We start from the raw sequence: 19,811 nt of genomic DNA on the forward strand, positions 1-19,811 counted from the left end.
GAAACAACAGAATCTAGAGTTTGTATGGGAAGAGTCAGTGGCCCTTACGTTGCTCCGGTTAACTGGATCATGAGAGGACCTCTAGAAAACTCCCCACCTATGCAATCATCTACAACCTCCTAATAAACCTGCACTTCTAAGGAAACCCTATCCATCAACTAAGTAGGCTCCATCCGAAAAAAATTTAGAATCATCTAATGGAAGTTTTGAAGCATTTATTTACTATTCTGCTTTTGTAAAATCATGGTAAGGTCTGGGAGACAGGAGTATGCAGTTCATTCTCATCAATTTTTGTGTAAAATAGTGACCATTGTCAGGTCTTCAAATCAAAAAGTGACATGTTCTGATTTTGTTTGTGTAGAAATGAATGAATTTATTTTTTGCTTCAATCCCCTATGCCCTTTCTGAGAACCCAATTTTTCCAGGAAACCTCATAGCACCAATTTACTAACCTAATTTGTGAAAGGATTGAATAGGCTCTATTCAAACTGTGTCTTCCTCCTCCGTGTACAATTTTTTTTGGCCAGTCCTGGGCTTGAGCTCAGGGCCTGAGCACTGTCCTTGGACTTTCTCAAGGCTAGAGCTCTACCACTTGAACCTCAGCACCACTTCCAGCTTTTTTCTATGTATGTGGTACCAAGGAATCTAACCAGGGTCTTCATGCATGCTAGGCAAGCACTCTACCACTAGGCCAAACTCCCGGCCCTCCTTGCACAATTTTTAAAAAGATTGATTTGAAACAATGAGACTCAGAGAATCTGTGTCCAAAGAGCTTGAAGAATTTAAATATGTGGGTTTATTATTAACACAGTAGCAAATATATCAGCGACACACCCCTTGAAAACTGTTGCAAAGAAACACAAAGCAGCTCTGGGAAAACTCTGTACCCAATAAGTAAGCCTGAGGAGGCATATTTGCTCCGTGATGCCCAGCAGATAAGCCTGGCAAACCTCGGTGCGATTGAAGAAGCCAGTTGGAGACTCGGCTCAGTTGAGGCAAGCCACAGGCACCTGTTGCTCTCCACTAAGAACTCTACATGATGGCGTTCGCATTTTGGAAGTTCTTCCTCATCCTAAACTGCCTTATAGGTAAGAAAAGAATCTCTAAACTGGAAATGGAGTTTTTTTTTAGACTGAAAGAATCATTTTTTCTCCCCTAGACTTAAAAGGGATTGTAGAATATTGAGTCATTTACATAAGTTTTGCTTAGCAAATTGTGTCATATTGACATTTGAGAGGCCAGACTGTATTGAAATTGTGTTTTTTCAAAGGGGAACAAATACATTTTCTCAGAAATGGAAATTTCTGTTTTACTTCAATGTTTCTTCTAAGCTCCTTGTGATGATTGTGTTCTGTTGTTATAGCAGGTAGAGTCTGGGTTCGAACTTGCCGGGGCATAAATGTGAGAACAGAAATATATTAAGTGCTTTAGTATATTGTATTTCTTAAGAGTTGTGCTTTTCCAAACTAAAATTATTTCATATTTTGTGAGTGATTTATCACAGGGTATAATATGGGTGGTTTTAGGGAATGTGAAGAGAAGAAAGTCACTTTTTTAAATTCAAAATTCCAACATTAAATTCAGGAAAGATGATTAATACCGAAAAATTTTTGGCCTTTAAAAATACCAGATGTACAAGATGATTAGTAGGGGGTTGGGGGAGGGAAAGGGGACAAAAACATGAGAAGGGGTATCAATGTGTAAGAAGTAATGCACCTACTATATGGCAAATGTAACTAACCCCTCTCTATACATTATTCCGACAATTTAAAAAACTATTTAAAAAATACCAGATGTGTCTTTACGATAAGGCTATGTCTCTGAAACATATAATAATGCTGTTAGTCGAGATATTTTAAGCCAGCTGCCCATGGCTCATACTTGTAACCCTAGCTCCTTGCTGGGATCAGAGGCCTGTGGTATGTTTTCAGTCAGGAAGCTGGAAGTAGAGACTCAAATGGTAGAGTGTTAGCCTTGCATAAAAAGGAGGCTATTTTAATTCTGGGAAATGGTGGCTCATGTGTGTAATCCTAGCTTCTCAAGAGTTTGAGATCTGAGGATCGGAGGTTCAAAGCTAATCCCAGGCAGGAAATTCAATGAGACTCTTACCTTTAGGTAAACACCAAAAAAAAAGAAAAGCTGAAAGTGAATCTATGGCTCAGTGGTAGAGCACTGGCGCTCAGGCCGTGAATTCGAGTCCAAGGACTGGTACAAACATACACACACACACACACACACACACACACACACACACACACACACACACACACACAAAAGAGGGTATTTTAAGTTATTAGTAATTATAGACATTCCTAAGTGATTCCAGCATATTTAGTGAAATAAGAATATTCTTAGGATAAAATGTTTTGTGAAAAAGCAAGATACAGAAACAGCTAGAATAAATTAATAAAAGTTAATGTAGGGGCCGGGAGTTTGGCCTAGTGGTTAAAGTGCTTGCCTAGCATGCACGAAGACCCGGGTTCGATTCCTCGGTACCACATATAGAAAAAAGCCGGAAGTGGTGCTGAGGCTCAAGTGGTAGAGCTCTAGCCTTGAGAAAGTCCAAGGACAGTGCTCGAGCCCTGAGCTCAAGCCCAGGACTGGCAAAAAAAAAAAAAGTTAATGTACTAATGGTGGTTACTTCTGGATAATAGGCTCCTAGATGATTTTTATTTTTTGTTACAAATTTTCCATTCTCAAAAGGACTGTTATATATTAATTTTTTGCACTTCAGGGTATATACAAACACAGAGCTTATGCCTTTTTACAATTAGAAAAGTTGTTAATTTTCAAAATGATATTGCAGTTGGTAACAAATATTTGAATATTCATTTCTAATTTTTAAACACACATATCAGGAGAAGTCAAGTCACCAGAAGGCAATATTGCAATCATCTCATGACATAAGCCATAGACACACATTTTTTTCTTAACCCACATAATATACATTTAAATGTAATTTTGAATAGTGAAAGTCTTTGTCTCTTTCTCCAGTTATTAGCCAATTGGGTGAAGCCCGGGCTTTATCACCAGCTTTCCGGGACTACCTCTATAGCTCACAATTATTTCCTTGAATGAGCCTTAAACTGGCCTATATTAGACACAGGTTTTGAAATATGGGAAACTGTGATTTTTTAAAAATATATAGGTGCCAGTCCTGGGGCTTTAACTCAGGGTCTAGGTACTATCTCTGGGTTTTTTTTTTTCTCAAGATTGCATTCTACCACTTGAGTTACAACTCCACTTCTGATTTTTTGGTGGTTAATTGAAGATAAGAGCCACATGGACTTTTGTACAAATGCTGGCTATGAATCATGATCCTCAGATCTCAGCCTGCAAAGATTATAGATATAAGTGACTAGCAACTAGCTGGGATAATTTAAATGTAATTAGCATATGAATTTTTTCTGATTAGGCACACATAATAAATGATCATTTTAGAATAGTTGAAAATAAGAAAATGTATAAATAAAGTAAAAAATTCCTGAAATCCTACTACTACTCAAATTTGGGTGAATTTCTTATCCGTTTTCCTCTGCAACTATATTACATTAAAAATGGAGACTGTAAGTTGTATGCAATCTTTCTGTAAAAATAACTTAATAAGCTGTTGGGTTTGTACGTATGACTTGTAGAACAAGAACAATCAGAGTGCCCAATAAATACATCTGTATATTTTGTGAAACTACTGTGTTCCACTATGTGTAAAATATGTTGTATATCTAAGTGTATATTACTAAACTGGCCCAAAGCAAAATGTGTTAGTCAGCCAACAGATGGAATGGAAATAGACTATAATATATTTCCAGTTGCTGCATCTTCATATGCAGAGAAGTCAGAGAAAGGAAGATTTGGGTAAGCTATATCTACCATTCCCAGCTATCAAATCACCTCAGTGACTCAAGAGCCCCCAGTTGATCCAAGTAATGCTGTGGAAAATCTGACAGTGTTTCCGTCAGTGTACACTTGGATTCTCACCTGTATTTGTTTTAAAGAGAAAGTCACATGGTGTCATACATGCTGCCTGGCACATGGTGGATACATAGCAAATGTGTCTTGGAAAAAATGAATTATCTTATCAAAGTCCAGATGTCAAGAAATGAGTATTGCATATATGTTTAAAATTAAACCAAGAAAATAATTTATGTATGTATGTATGTATGTATGTATGTATGTATGTATGTATGTATGTATGTGTGTCAGTTGTTGAACTCAGGAATTGGGGTTCTCTTCTTGAGCTCATTTCATCTAAGGCTAGTGTTCTACTACTTTGAGCCACAGCTCTACTTCTGGTGATTAACTGGAAACAGGAGTCCAATAGACTTTTTCTACCTGTGTTGACTTAGAACCATGATCCTTAGTTCTCAGTCTCTTCAGTAGCTAGGATTCTTGGCACGAGCCTCCAGTGTCCAGTGGAATATTGCATTTTTCATATATTTTTATTATAATTAATAGAAGTTACATTATATTCACCAGATAGAAGGTGCACTACTTCACAAACATTGATACCCTTTCTCATGTCATGGTCCCCATTTCCCTCCCTCCTCACCCCCACCGCTGGAATATTGCATTTTAATGAAAATATTTTCAATGAATGCTCAGAGGTCACAGTTTAAATTCCAATTCAAGAAAACTTAATTCCAATAAAAATCATTTTGCAAAAAATGCACGTGTATTATTTTAGGCAGTTTTAATAGGTTGTTATTACCTTTTGGAAATGTTAATGTTGTTTTTATATATACTGTGAATTTGAAATTAATATAGTTGGAAACCATATTTTTCCATGCAGGCACAAGGCCCTGAGTTCAATATTAACTGCTACTTCAGTAAACAAATAAATTATAATGCAAGAATCAATTATAAGCTGGCCAACAATGGCTCACAACTGTAAGCTACTCAAGAGGCTGAAATATGAGGATGACAATTCAAAGGCAGTCTGTATAGAAATCTCCATGAGACTCTTATTGGCAATAAACCACCAAAACAGCTGGAAGTGGAGCTGTTTCTTAAGTGTTAGAGAATTAGCCTTGAAAAAAAAGCTCAGGGTCAGTGCCTAGGACTAATCCACATGCACACACAAAGAATGAATTATATGTAGATTTGAGTATTAGGAATCTGGGCAATAATGTAATAGCTAAAATATATATTGTCTCACTTTAAATTTTGAAGTTCCAATTTGAAATCTCGTATGATAGTACAGTTTTGCAGATCTCATTAGTTAATACATCTATATGTCTTTTATTTTAAAATAAAATGTTTTTTTTAAATATAATGGAAATGTTTGAACCAGATATCATTCTCAAGTTATTATCATTTCCTCCATTCTGGTCTGTGCTATAATTGGCTTCTGGCTACATTGATATGGCAGGCAGAGATTGTGTCTGACTTCATCATTGTATTATTTCTTCAATGTTTAATAATGTTCAGGCACAAGATAGGTTGATAGATATTTGTTGCCAGACTCTTGCTTTACTTGTGACTTGCCTTGTATGTCCTTTTGCAGTGAGTGGCCATAAGGTGTTTTTGTTTTTGTTTCACTTCATTTTGTTTTTACATGTTAAGTAAGCATTCAACCACTGAATACATCTCTAGCACTGAATACTCTAATATATGTTTACTACCAATTTCCTTCTTTGTCCTTGGGATTACTTTGGGAGGAAAACAGAATTATTTGCTTCCAAGAAACAAATAGAAATATAGAAATGAAAAAAAGTGAGAAATTGCTGGGCGCCTGTGGCTCATGCCTCAAGAGGCTGAGATCTGAGGATCAGGGTTCAAAGCCAGCACAGGCATAAACGTCCGTGAGACTCTTATCTCAAATTAACACCAGAAAACTGGAAGTGACGCTGTGACTCAAGTGGTAGAGCGCTATCCTTGAGCTGAAGAGCTCAGGGATAAATCCCAAGCCCTATGACTGATCAAAAAAAAAAGAAAGAAAAGAAAAAAGAAATCTATTTTCTGTCATTTTTGTTCTACTACTGAATTCATCAACACATTTCTCACTTTTTGGGGGTCAGTTGTGTGGCTTGATTACAGGTGTGAGCCACTGGTGCCCGGCAGAAAATGGAATTTATATCTGCTGAAACTATTCTTTGAGAATTAAGGAAGCAATAATTAGATTCCTAGTCAACAGAAACCCAAAAGATTTATAGCTTACTGAAATACACTTAAAGGCCTTAAAGGATATAAAATGTAAAGGAAGTGATTAGGTAAGATCACTTAATCCTGTAATCCTAGTTACTTTGGAAGCAGGTATTAGGGGATCACAGCCTCAGACCAGCCTGGTCAAAAAGTAGCCATGATACTCCATCACAGCCCATGAATAGGCTATAGTACACACTTGTTATCCCAGCTACATGGGAAGCATAATGGCTAGGCATAGTGACACATACCTATTGTCCCCAGAAATAAGGAGAATCGCAAGTAGGAGGATTGTAGCCCAGGTGGTCTCGGGCATAAGGTGAGATCCTATCTTGAAAACTGAGACATGGCTCAAATAGTGTCTTGTCAATAGAGCAAGCACAAGCCAGTTCAATCCCCCATACTAGATTGACATATATAGAGATGACAAATAGATTGATGATAGATAAAGTAAATGGTAGAATAAAAATTCATATAGCACAAGGAAGACAGAAGGAAAACGTAAAGAACAGAAAGATGACTGTATGCAATAGACAATGCTTTCACTCATGAGTTTTACAAATTGTGTGAGGATTGAAACAGAAAACTACATCATTCTAGCTGGGCACTAGTGGCTCACAACTGTAATCTTAGCTATACAGGAGGCTTACATTTGGTGGTCATGGTTTGAAATGAGAGACCTGAGACTCATCTCCAATTAAGCAACAAAACTGGAAGTGGAGTTGTGTCTCAAGTGGTAGAGCACTAGTCTTGAGCAAAACAAAGCTTAGAGATAATGGCGAGGCCCAGAGTTCAAGTCCCAGGATCAGCAAAAGCAAAAACAAAACCAGAAAAACTCAATAGCATTCTTATACTCAGAAGAAGAAAATTTAGAAGAGGAGAAGGTAAGTGAACTTAAATGAAAGAGAGATTTATATACTTTTCTCAAAGTGGGGAAATAGTGGTACTGGTTAACTGTTATGACTCATTTATTTATATTGTAGTGCTCAGAACAACCACTATGGAAACTACATAAAGAATATACGTGTTAGCACATTGATGAATATTTTTGTCATAAAAAAGTGTTCAAGTGACTAATAGGAAAGCAAGAACCAAAAGAAACAAATGGAAAACAAACAATAAAATGGTATACTTAGGAATTAATCTACCAAGATTTACTTATTAAATGCAGTCACATTGGCTATAACTACAATTATATATTGATCAAAAGAAATTCACATTAAATTTAAAGATGCAGGTAGACTGAATATAGGAATATGAACATTTTTCTAAAACCTAGAGTAGCTTTATATTGAATAAACTGGATTTTAAAACACAGAAAACTACCAGAGACAGTTACCACACACACACACACACACACACACACATTCCCTAGGTATAAAAAATTCAATCCAACAGGACAGTAAAGAATTGCAAAACCTCAGAAACTGATAAGTCTATTAAACAGAATATCAACAAGGATGTGAACTAACTGGAAACGATAATGAATAGGATCTCTGTTGACTTAGTCACATTTTTTTTTAAATCGTAGAACATGTCACCCATAAACACGCCATAATGAACTTTCCTTCCCAAGTTATTATGGAACGTTCACATAGAGAGACCATGAACTTGGCCATAAAACAAATCCAAGAAAATTAAAAATAATCGAAATATGTATGTTCCCTGACCATAATTGGCTCAAACTAGAAATCAGTAACAGAGGGGTGGCAATAGAGCCTAGTGATAGGGAGCTTAAATACCACATACAAGGCCTTATGTTCAATATCCAGCACAGCCCTCCAAATTATTAAGGATCTCCCAAACATTTCCTCTGTGTGAGTTATTTCTTGCTGTATTGACTGGGAAATTAAAATGGAAAAGAAGTTAAAAATATATACAAGGATATACTGCATTAATTACTAGAGGAATAGCATTACTTCTCAGTCATGTCAATTTTAGAAATTTCTGCTGTATACTCATGAGAGGATGAGAGTACCAATGAAAATTAATGTGGGAGTATTATTTATTATGAATATAATGTTGATCTTTCAACATACCATCCCATTCATGGTATTAGATATCAGATCACCACTGATCTGTTTGCCTGAAATCTTTCTGGTTTTAGTCCTGAAAGGCTTAGGAAAACTATTATGAGACTTAGTTTTTAAACCAAAAGTCACAAATTCAAGGAGCCTTTTTGATCCTGAGCAGAATTAGTTTTCTCAACATCATGGATCTTTTTCTTTCTTCTTTTTTCTTTGAGGGTTGCTGGACAAGACTCTAAGAACCTATGTGTAAGGTTTTTACACAGAAGAAATTTGTAATTGAGAGCTATTATTTCACCTAGGATTTATACCTCTACATTGTTACTTGTTCAAAATTTCTCTTCCTGCATCTATTGCCTGCTTAGGTTTTCTGTATTTTTCATTCTATCATCTCCTCATCACCTTGAATGTGAATGTGTATCATTATTTTCTGATGATTGTCTTTTCAGGTCAAACTAGTATGGTACAAGTGACCATCCCAGATGGCTACGTGAATGTGACTGTTGGACATGATGTCACTCTCATCTGCATCTATACCACCACTGTAACCTCTCAGGACAAGCTCTCCATCCAGTGGTCTTTCTTCCATCAGAAGGAGATGCAGCCAATTTCTGTAAGAATTTTGTTCCTAAACTCTTCCTTTCTGGTAGTTCTAACTGAAAACTGTTGAGGTAAGTGTGTGAAGGAATATGATTGTAAAAAGTTACAAAACCTGAACTATAGAGTTTGAAGACATGTTTAGTAAAGACCATCAGCTTACTAACTTAGCCTTTGTGTTCTCTTCATATTTATTTATAACTGTTGTCTCACTTCTGTGTAAGTCAACATTAGGTATTTTATATATTTCAGAGTAGAGAAGTATCCCTTTTCACGGGTGAAATAAAAATAATTCTGAAACAAGTTCCATAGCAAGTATGTCTCTATTATTTCCAGAAGATTCCAGTTCAAATGCCAGTCCTGATTGATCTGGTCTAACAATATTTGGCCTCTGACTGTTAAGTTAACTGGCTCATGTGCCAGACAGAGTCCTAATGGAATGGAATCTCCCAGACTATTGGAGATAGACTATGGTAGTAAAGTTAGCGGGGAGAGGGTGGAGTATGTTAGCTAAGGGTCTGGGGAAAAAGATTGCTAGAAGATGGGAGAACATCAACAGGGTAGGATTCCAAAGACAAGTTGCCATGTTCTGACGTTGAGGGTAATTCTTTCTACACATTTGCCCTATAATTTCTCAAAGGCATGTTTGTTGATCTGTTCACGTGTGTGTGTGTGTGTGTGTGTGTGTGTGTGTGTGTGTAAGCATACACACTATGCTTATTTATACACTTCCCGTGAGGTAAAAGGCCTAAAGCTTGCATCCAATTCTCAAAATGATGCCTGAATTCAAATGGAGTTTAGAGAAGAGACCAATCAGCATTGCTGGTAGAGTCAGATGTAACTGATTTGGACTTTGAAGGAAAGAAAGGGTTTGATTAGTAGACAGTATCTGGAGAACAAGATGAATGGGATTGGGGAAGCAGAGGTGAAGGACAAGGAAAGCATGAGCTTGGAGGAGTCACCCTTGTATAGTGTCATTTCACCCCTCACTGGGCCTTCGCAGGTTCAGAGTCCATTCTTTATAAGAGATTTTAAACATCTGGTTAGTGGGAAACACCATTTGGGGGAGAGTCTATTGATACTAACCTTTAGTCAAAGTTAAACAGTTTTATTCACTGATGACTTTCTTTGACAAATATTTAAATCACTCTGTGCCTCCTTAAAATACAGTGGAATGAGCCGGGAATGGTGACTCACACCTGCAATCCTACCTACTCAGGAGGCTGAGATCTGAGGATCTCCAATTAACCACCAGAAAACCAGAACTGGCTCTATGGCTCAAGGGGTAGGGTGGTAGCCTTGAGCTGAAGAGCTCAGGGACAACACCTGATCCCATGACTGACGGGAAAAAAATACAATAGAATGACAGTACTCATGGGGAATCAATTGACAAATGCCTGTGAAAATATTCAGAATATAAGTCCCTGTAAATTTTATCCATATAAACACTGTTAGATCATCAGTTGCATTGGTAACACCAGTAAAATTACAAGAGCAATTCTACCAGATTCCATTACTCAAAATGTCCTAACCCAAGGCCTTGCATGAAATGATCACTTAGAGGGTGGATGGCAATAATCATGTGATCTCTCATTCTCATAAGAAATCTAATTTTCTGACTAGTGTCTTTGACACATTCTTTATCTGTAGCTCTAAAATCATTCTCATTTCTTCCAGTAGGGGGGTGAATTTAAAAAGACCTTTCTCACATATACTGAGAAATGCCTTATGCCTGACATTCAGATCAAGATGTACTCAACTTTCTGGAGGTCAGGCAAGGCCAGCCTGAGCTCATACATCGTAAAATCTTCTATTTACCTCCTCTGACATCAGTATCCAGGGACATCTCCTGGTTTAACTGTATAGTTAGCAAGGGATTAGGAGGGAGCTGCAGGCTGGAGAGATTTTGTAATCAACAATAAGCTTTTACTAGACCTAGGATTTTCTGGGGAAGAAGTAGTACTGATTGAACTGAATATGGCTTAAGCTCAGGACTTGTCTTGGAAAAATTTTGAAAGGAAAACTTGAATTACAAATCATGTTTAATGAATGTCTTGTTTACTTGGCATTTACTTTTCTTCAGAATGTTGCATACAGTTAGTTACTCTTTTGGGTTGTCCAAATTAGTATAATGAGCATCAACACTCATAAAATATGATCTTGCGAAATTTTTTATCACACTCATGCACCTGGTATACCAGAGGTATTGAAATGTGTACTAGGGGACCCATCCCAATAAGTCATACATAGTTTAACTAAAGAGCTGAGATTGAGCTCTTTAGGACTTGCTTGGCCCAAGTTGGCTTCCAGTTCCACTGCCTGCTAGGTCTATATGGCTGGAGGGAGAGCCCAGATCTCTTCTCTACTACTTATGTCTGAAACAGAGCCTGCTTTGCCAATGGGTGGCAGACCTGCTTAGTTGATATACTATTTTTCCAACTAGCATTTGCCTTGTATTTCAAGCTTTTTCTCTCTTTGAGCCTTTTCATGCCCTCAAAATTATGTAGAGCATATTGTGTGTTAATCTAGGGACTGCTGGTGGGACATTTTGAGAATGTTCAAGAGACTGCTGTGTTGATAGACAATCCTGTGATTTATAGGAGTATGATGTTGCCAGGCAGACCATTCATTGATTCAATTCAACTCTTGGGTTGATGTGGCAGTATACCATGTAGTGTTCAGCTCTCAGATCCACCCATTTCTGCTCAAACACAGCATGGCTCGTGCCTCAGTATTGAGGGTATGGAGAAAAAGACAGTCAGTCAGTGTCTTAAAATGGCGCATGCAAGAGACGCTCGGGGAAGATGTAGCTGGACTTCTCAGGTAAGAACACTGATTGGGGTACTATACTCCTTCGCTGTTTATAGTCTCTAAGACACTGGCAGTAGAAGAGTCTGAGTTTGGTAACAATCCACATCAGATACACTCTTGACAAAACAGGAACAGGTGGGTTTGGTTTTGGTTTGATTTGGTTTGGTTTTCTCTACCTAGTGAGATAGTAGCAAAGGCTGGCCTGGAACTTGCTATGTAGTCCAGGCTGGCTTCTTGTCTCCATCTTCCAAGTGCTAGACTTACTCGTGTATGGCAATACACCCAGCCAAAGATTTTTGAAGATTTTGTGTTTATTTTCTCATTTCCGTGTCTGGAAATCCTTTTGCCTCCAGTAAATGATCCAGAGCCCTGCTGCCACTCTGATCATGATAGAGACCACTACTTGCCACATATTTCCTCTGCAAATTATTGTCTTAAAGTAGCAACTGACCCTTGGGCCTGAGTATTTTTTAGTAGTCTGGGGCAGATGCTACCTTCTATTGAATGTATTCTCCAAAGGATTCCTCTGGTGAATGGAGACCACAGAAGTATCCCACAAGTCTTCTGAGGGTGAGGCCAGGATCATCATTAGCATGGCACTTTTCTCAGATAAAATTCTCTCTCAGGAAATAGTAACAGCTTCAGACAGTTAATCCCTCAGCAAGGAATCTCTACTGTACTTGAGGCCTGCTCTAGGTAAGTTTGAATGGTCTGATGGTCTGGTACTCTTCCGGTCACACAGATAAACCTTCTTTTACCCGGTCTGTTATTGGTACAACTATGGAGAACTCACTTGCTCACAAAGAGGATGTACAGTGACCTTGTCTAGTGCGAATCTCTTAGCCATCCTCCTATCCCCAACACACAAATGATTTGGACAACCTCTTCCCCATGGTCTAGTGTCTTCATGTTCCCTAGTGTTATCACTTCAGAAAGATTTGAAAGTAGAGATTTTATTTGATTTCTGAGACTAGGTGCCACTACTAGCATTTAGTACATGTTGGATAGAGATGTTAAATGTTCTGTGATACACACAACAGTCCCATACAACAAAGTACCTACCATAAATATCATTGTGACCTTTGTTGAGAAAAATTGTAATTATTCCCTCTCTTTATTCCCAAAGCATATCATTCTGTGTGCCATCCCCATAAATGTCTATACTTGCTAAATCTGGTAAAAAAATTAATTCAATGTAAGGGAAAGATGATAGTCTATTTATCTTGAGCTCTTCCAAAGAAATGCACTTAAGCAGGGGTCTTCCAGTAGTGGGAAGTAGTAACTGAGATGGTGGGTAGTGCAAGCATACGGCAGGCTGTTCAGTGGGTGCTACGTGGGCAGAACTTTTCTTATGGAATTCTGCTGTTCCATGTGCAATTCAGCTGTTATAGAGTGGATCAGAGAATATAGGCTTCAGATATTTGCCACCATTTACCCCATTGCTAGATCCTCTGTAAGTAGTACCAGAAAACAAGAAGCTGGAAGGGGAAAAAATAGATAGTTTGTTATGGACTTCATGCCTCCCACATCTTCTAAAGGGATCCAAAAAGCTGTTCTGGAAGCTAAAGAACATTTCGTATCTCCAGTTTCCAGTCAAATTGAAAGCAAATGAAATTCTTCCAACCCTTCTTTTTTATGCATCAAGCCTCTAGTTTGGAAGCAGTGGCATAAAGCTGAGGAAACAATGTTTTAGGACAAATCTGGCTCCCAGCTGCACAGCCTTGTGTGACTGGGAACTTGGCACAGTAGGAGAAGCTGCTTTGCAAAAGAGCCTGGGAGTCTGCAATGCAGCTGGCACATGTCAGGAGCAGCATGCTGTAAACCTGCTCAGAATCAGGCAATTGGCAGGAGGATTGTCAGATTAAAACAGGGATGGACAGGCAAAGGATAGACATTCATTGTCTCTGATAGGACCAAGAATGCTCTCTTAACATATTCCATGGGAATCAGGAGACCTGGACTTCAGCTCTCATCATTTTTCCAAGGTCAATTGATTGTTTGGCCTTGGGCAAATCATTTCCTTATTGGGGTGTCATTGTCCTTCTTTGCAATAGACAAGGATCAATCAGAGTTTGCAAATTGGAGACCTCTGGGCAGGATTTGGCCAGTGGATGTGTTTTGGTTGGCCAGCCCAGCATTTTATTTATTCCCACAGTTTGGACTGTCTCCAGGTCACCTCAGTTCCCACTACCACTTAGGAAGCTATCACTCCTCACCAATTCCTCTCAGCCATTTCCCATATTTCTAATACCCATCTGGTTTCAGAAGGCTCCTTAACCCTAGAAACCCTGAACTGTAAAATGATTGTAAAGAGGGTCTTACAATTAATGTGCTTTTGTGACTCTACTCATCAGTTTTTATCATTACCAAGTGAATAGCAGACAGATTATTGTGAGTAAACATGGATAAGTAAGGTTGGGGGGGGGCAGATTAAGTACTTCTTATTTCCAGTTCTGGGGCTTGAACTCAGGGCCTAGGCACCGTCCTGAGCTTCTTTTGCACAGTGTAGTACTCTACCACTTGACCCACAGTGCCATTTCTGGATTTTTCTATGTATGTGGTACTGACGAATCAAACCTAGGGCTTCATGCTATGCAACACTTTATCACGAAACCACATTTCCAGCATCAAGAGATTAAATACTGCTTGGATTTTCTTTTCGTTCCTTTTTCTCTTTTTGTTGATTGTGGGGCTTGAACTCTGGGCCTGGATGCTGCCCTTGAGATCTTCAGCTCAAGGCTACTGTCCGACCACTTGAGCCTCAGCACCACTTCCAGCTTAATTGGCGATAAGAGTCTCACTGTCTTAAGTGCCCGGGGTGGCTTTGACTCGCTATCCTCAGATCTCAGCCTCCTGAGTATCTAGTAGTATAGGCATGAGCCATTGAGCGCCGCTGCATGGATTTTTTTCCCAGTCCTTGGCTTGACCTCAGGGTCTGAGCCCTGTCCTTGGACTTTCTCAAGGCTAGAGGTCTACCACTTGAGCCTCAACACCACTTTCGGCTTTTTTTCTATGTATGTGGTACTGAGGAATCGAACCTGGGTCTTCATGCATGCCAGGCAAGCACTTTACCACTAGGCCAAACTCCTGGCCCTGCATGGATTTTCTTAAAGCAGCAATTCCACTCACCTCAACCTGGGGTGTAGACTGTTGGACAACCCAAGTTTTCCTGGCCTTCAGTTCCTTTGATCTCTAAATTGACAATTTTTGAAAAGTATATATATATTATCTATGATTATAGATTGAACCTTAGCCATTGTTCAGCTTTGATCTTTAAAAATAATATTATTTTGTGTGAATGGAACCTAGTTGGAGTCCTTCCTGTGTAATTTGATAAACAATTTCAGGGAACTATTTCTGTTTTTTCTTTACAAGGACAGTGCAACAAAATGAACTTCCCCTATCAGAAATCCTCTTCATTGATGTGTCTGACTGCTTGTAACACTGGGAATTTTCATTCCCACAGAGTACTCTGAGAACAAAGCCTTACTTTTTTGGGTTTCCATTGTTATCCCTCTTTACCCTCTTAGTGTCACTTATGAGAGGGGACATTAGAGTGAAGAGCAGCAAGCTAGGGTAAAATGTGGTGAAATCCTTATCATGGGTAAATTACAAGGCCAGAGTCTCACTGCATATTTGTTAATTTTACCTTGATTAACTCCTAATAAAGAGATTTTCTTGCTTTTTATATCCTAGTCCTGATCCAAACCACATTCATAGTCCTTTAATCTTTGTAGAAACAAGGTGCTTCCATCTGCATTCTCTGGGATTTATTGTGGATCTCTGATATGGCTGATATACCTCATTGTGATGTTACCAAACACCAGTATAAAACAGAGTTAACCTGAGCAGGGCACCAGTTGTTCACACTTGTAATCCTAGCTACTCAAGAGGCTGAGCTCTGAGGATCACTGTTAGAAGCCAACTGGTACAGGAAAGTCCATTAGATTCTAATCTCCAATGAACTACTCAGAAAAAGCTAGAAGTGGTGCTGTGGCTTAAATGGTAGAGCATTACCCTTGAGCATAGAGAAGCTCAGGGACAGTGACAAGGCCCCGAGTTCAAGCCTGAGAACCAACAAAACAAACAAGAAGCAACAAAAGAACAGAGCTAATCTGTCGACAGTTTTGCTGGGAAGTGGATAGATACTTTTATTTTAGAGTGATTTTCTAATGGACACCAAGCTATATTCCAAATGAGAGACCATAGGACATCAAATTGTCCATTAGAAAATGAGTAGGCCTAGTATTGACTATTAAATAAAAGTAGAAGATATTTGATGAATGGAAACTTCTTTTGTTTAACTTGAATGTCATTAGTTAATACTGGCTTTCTGTTTTACAAGTCAAACCAGACCATTCAGGCAAAATTCTGTGTTGTCAATAGGTATTAATGAATTATAAATGGCTACATTTAGGGTAGGAAAGAAAGTATGTTAGGAAATCCAAAGGAGAGAACCAAGTAATTTTGTTTATTGCTTTGATTTTTTTCCTTCAAACTTTATCTTTCTGGGTCTTTTTAAAATACATTGCTTTCCTTCTTAAGTGACAAGACATTTACATTTATCTAGATTAGTGTCTTTTGGAGTCTTCTGGTTGTCTTGTCTTTAATTGATCAATTAGGCAAGTAACATTGGACAAAGAATGCATTTAATTTTTTTCTTCTCTAGACTTTAACTTTTCTGTAAAGTGAAGGGGTGAATTAACTATAGATTTTGATGAAAATAGCTAGCCTCATTAGATTCAGGCGATAATTATGTGTTGAATAAAATAATAAGCACTGGGGCCGGGAGTTTGGCCTAGTGGTAGAGTGCTTGCCTAGCATGTACGAAGACCTGGGTTTGATTCCTCGGTACCACATACATAGAAAAAAGCTGGAAGTGGTGCTGAGACTCAAGTGATAGAGCTTTAGCCTTGAGAAAGCCCAAGGACAGGGCTCAAGTCCTGAGTTCAAGCCCAGGACTGGCAAAAAAACCCCAAACAAATAAAAAAAAAACAAAAATAAAAAAAACAAACAAAAAAAACAAGCACTGAATGACAGATTTTTTTTCCTCTTCCTGGGGCTTGAATTCAGGGCCTAGGCTCTGTCCCTGAGCCTTTCTGTGATCAATGTTAGTTCTCTAGACACAGTGTCCCTTCCCATTGTTTCCGAGTAGTTTATTGGAGATAAGAGTCTCACAGCCATTCCTGCCAGGGCTGGCTTTGAACCATGATCCTCAGATCTCAGCCTCTTGAGTAGCAAGGATTACAAGCATGAGCCACCTGTTCCTGGTTGAATGGCAAATTTTCATAAAACTGAAAGTGTGCACAGGAATTACCTACATCCCAAGCTTCAATCACTTGTGTGCCATCTTCATTATTTTTGTCTTTTTGTATCATCAAAACTATTATTTTTGTGTTTCCTATCCTGGCTTCATTTCTTTTCTTTTTTTTTTTTTGCCAGCCCTGGGCTTGAGCTCACTGTCCTTGGACTTTCTCAAGGCTAGAGCTCTACCATTTGAGCCTCAGCACCATTTCCAGGTTTTTTTTCTATGTATGTGGTACAGAGGTATGGAACCCAGGTCTTCATGCATGCTAGGCAACCACTCTACCACTAGGCCAAACTCACAGCCATGGCTTCATTTCTTACTGTCCTAAAAATATCTACTCTAGTCTCATCTAAGCAATAATTATTCATGTAGTCGTATATTTGATGTTCTAGATACATCTCTCAAATACATTAAAATTAGTAGGTTTGATTTTTACATATCACCTAAATCATTTTCATAATTTGGGAAACGTGGCTCTGGTTCCTTGTTCACATGCGAAAAATAAAGGTTAGAAAGATTAAATATCTTTGTTTCTTATCTCAAAGCAGGTTTCCATGGAGGGGTGACTAGAGGACACCTGTCACAGTCAGAGACTGAGTTGGGGCCAAAACCTAGGTCATTTGACTCCTAGATCAGGCTACTTTGTAATGCAGTTCTCACAGTTGCCATTCAGATCTAAAGTTCTTTCATGGAGCAGGGATTACAATCCAGATCTTTCTTAGGTGTAATAAATTGTAACAATAATAACAAATGAATATTTATGGCTTCAGATGAGTCATTCAGTCTCTCAGGATCTAAATTTTCTTATTTGACAAGAGGAGAAAGATGTAGCTAGCATTGATTAAGCACTTTCTATGTTTTTCATTGAGTCATGTTCCATCCTCATCATACTACTAAGAGAGGATGATTTTACAGAGAACTTTCTGCTCTGAATGCATAAAGGGATTTTTTTTTGTCCATCTTGAGGCTTGAACTCTAGGCCTGGGCGTTGTCCCTGAGCTCTTCAACTCAAGGCTACTGCCCTATCCCTTGAGCCACAGTGCCACTACCACTTTTCTAGTGGTTAATTGGAGATAAGAGTCTCTCGGTCTCTAGTGGGGCTGGCTTTGAATCTTGATCCTCAGATCCTGAGTAGCTAGGATTATAGGAGTGAGCCACCGCGCCTGGCTCATATAGTTCTAACAGAAGAAATTCAACCTGGCTGATCTGAAAGTGTATATGTGTTTGAGCTTTTGGAAAACCAGACAGTCTTAGTAGGTTAGATTGACTGGAATCACAAGTTTATAAAATAGTTTAAAAAATGATGAATTTCCCATTGGACATCCATGTCCTATACGAAGAGTTCCCTCATGTAGATTCAAGAGGGAGAGTCTTAATCTCCAAAGCACAGTATAGGAGTTTTTTTTTCAGTTCTAGCTGTCCCTTCCTGTAGACATTTGAATTTCTCTAGATAATACCTTTGGTTTGCTGATTGTTTTCCATCTTTAACTGGCCAATTAAGAAAGTAACACTGGATGAAGAATGAGATGAGCTGAGTTACACTCCTATCTCAACTATTCATTTTTTTTTGCCAGTCCTGGCTTGAATTCAGGGCCTGAGCACTGTCCTTGGGCTTTCTCAAGACTAGAGCTCTACCACTTGAGCAACAGCACCACTTCTGGCTTTTTCTATGTATGCGGTACAGGAATGGAACCTCAGTCTTTGTGAATGATGGGCAAGCACTCTCCAGCTAGGCCAAATTCCTGGCCCTCAACTATTCATTTTGTGTGCATTCTTAAAACTTCTCTGGGTTTCAGTTTGTTCTGTAAAGTGAGGGGAGTAAATATGAAGGGATTGGCCTACCCATGTCATACTGAGTTGAATCGTGGCCACAGAAACTTGTTCTGTGTGGATGAACTATACTGTTTCTTATTAAAGGTAATATGAACGGGAGGAACTTTCAGTTAGCTTATTTTTGTTCTGGACACTCTGCACTTCTCATTTCTGTTATTTTCTTCTGTCTTAGATTTATTATTCTGAAGGTGGACAAGCTTCAGCCATGGGGCAATTTAAAGATCGAATTGTAGGGTCTACCGTTCCAGGTAATGCGTCTATCACTATCTCGGATATGCAGCCATCAGACAGTGGAATTTACATCTGTGATGTTAACAATCCACCAGATTTTGCCGGCATCAACCAAGGCATCGTCAACGTGACTGTATTAGGTATGAGCTTTTTTTTATCTGCCATCACCCCCCCTTAGAACAACTTACAACACTTGTATGAACTAGGATATTAATTATACCAAAGAACTCTCTGGGAGTAAATATTGTTTTTCTTCCCTTATTATTGGGTTAAATAGATATATGTTCCTGATTTAGCTACAGGGTACATCACTCATGAAAATTATAGAAATAATTGCCAAAGCAATAGTACCACCAAAATGACAACAGTAGATGATCCAACCACCAGGGGTTGCTCTGTCCAAATGATACAATGAGATAATCAACCCACTGTCTCAATAAATAATCTCTAATAACTTTCAGAGGGAACTTTCAATGATAGCCAAACTTACTTGGAGGAGTTGACTATCAATTTATTGCCTTTTCCTATCATTAATTCTTTCAAGTGGAGGCAAGAGAATACTTTAAAATGCTAATATTGGAATAGAGGAATGGCCCAAACTCAATTTGAGTTCAACCTCTCCCTCCAAAATGCTAGTGCTATTTAGGACAGGGAGGCACACGTTAAGCCATTGCTGAAGGTCAAATGATCGTATATTCATTTTGTAACATTGGGTAAATCATCACTGCCCTTAAAATGAGTTTGGAATACCTCCTTTATTTGATAATTGCTGAGTGCCTACATTGCCAGGAGAAATAAAGTTTATAGTGATGGAGGTATGGTTTCTGTTCTTGGAGGATTCCCAGTTTGAGCTGATTTTAGGG

General features: G+C 38.6%; 1 protein-coding gene across 1 annotated transcript in view; it reads left to right on the forward strand.

Annotated features, from left to right (window-relative positions):
• The first annotated feature begins 884 nt into the window (after positions 1-884).
• Vsig1 (V-set and immunoglobulin domain containing 1) overlaps positions 885-19,811 on the forward strand; it is a 29,897-nt gene continuing 10,970 nt past the window's right edge. The window contains exons 1-3 of the mRNA XM_090326487.1: positions 885-1,088; positions 8,618-8,781; positions 18,890-19,088. Of these exons, the coding sequence (XP_090182613.1) occupies positions 1,037-1,088; positions 8,618-8,781; positions 18,890-19,088 (415 nt within the window). The 5' untranslated portion in view covers positions 885-1,036. The remainder of the gene's footprint in view (positions 1,089-8,617; positions 8,782-18,889; positions 19,089-19,811) is intronic.

This window comes from Megascapheus bottae, chromosome X (assembly GCF_031878675.1).
Source record: "Megascapheus bottae isolate mThoBot1 chromosome X, mThoBot2.hap1, whole genome shotgun sequence".
NCBI classification, from domain to species: Eukaryota; Metazoa; Chordata; class Mammalia; order Rodentia; family Geomyidae; genus Megascapheus; species Megascapheus bottae.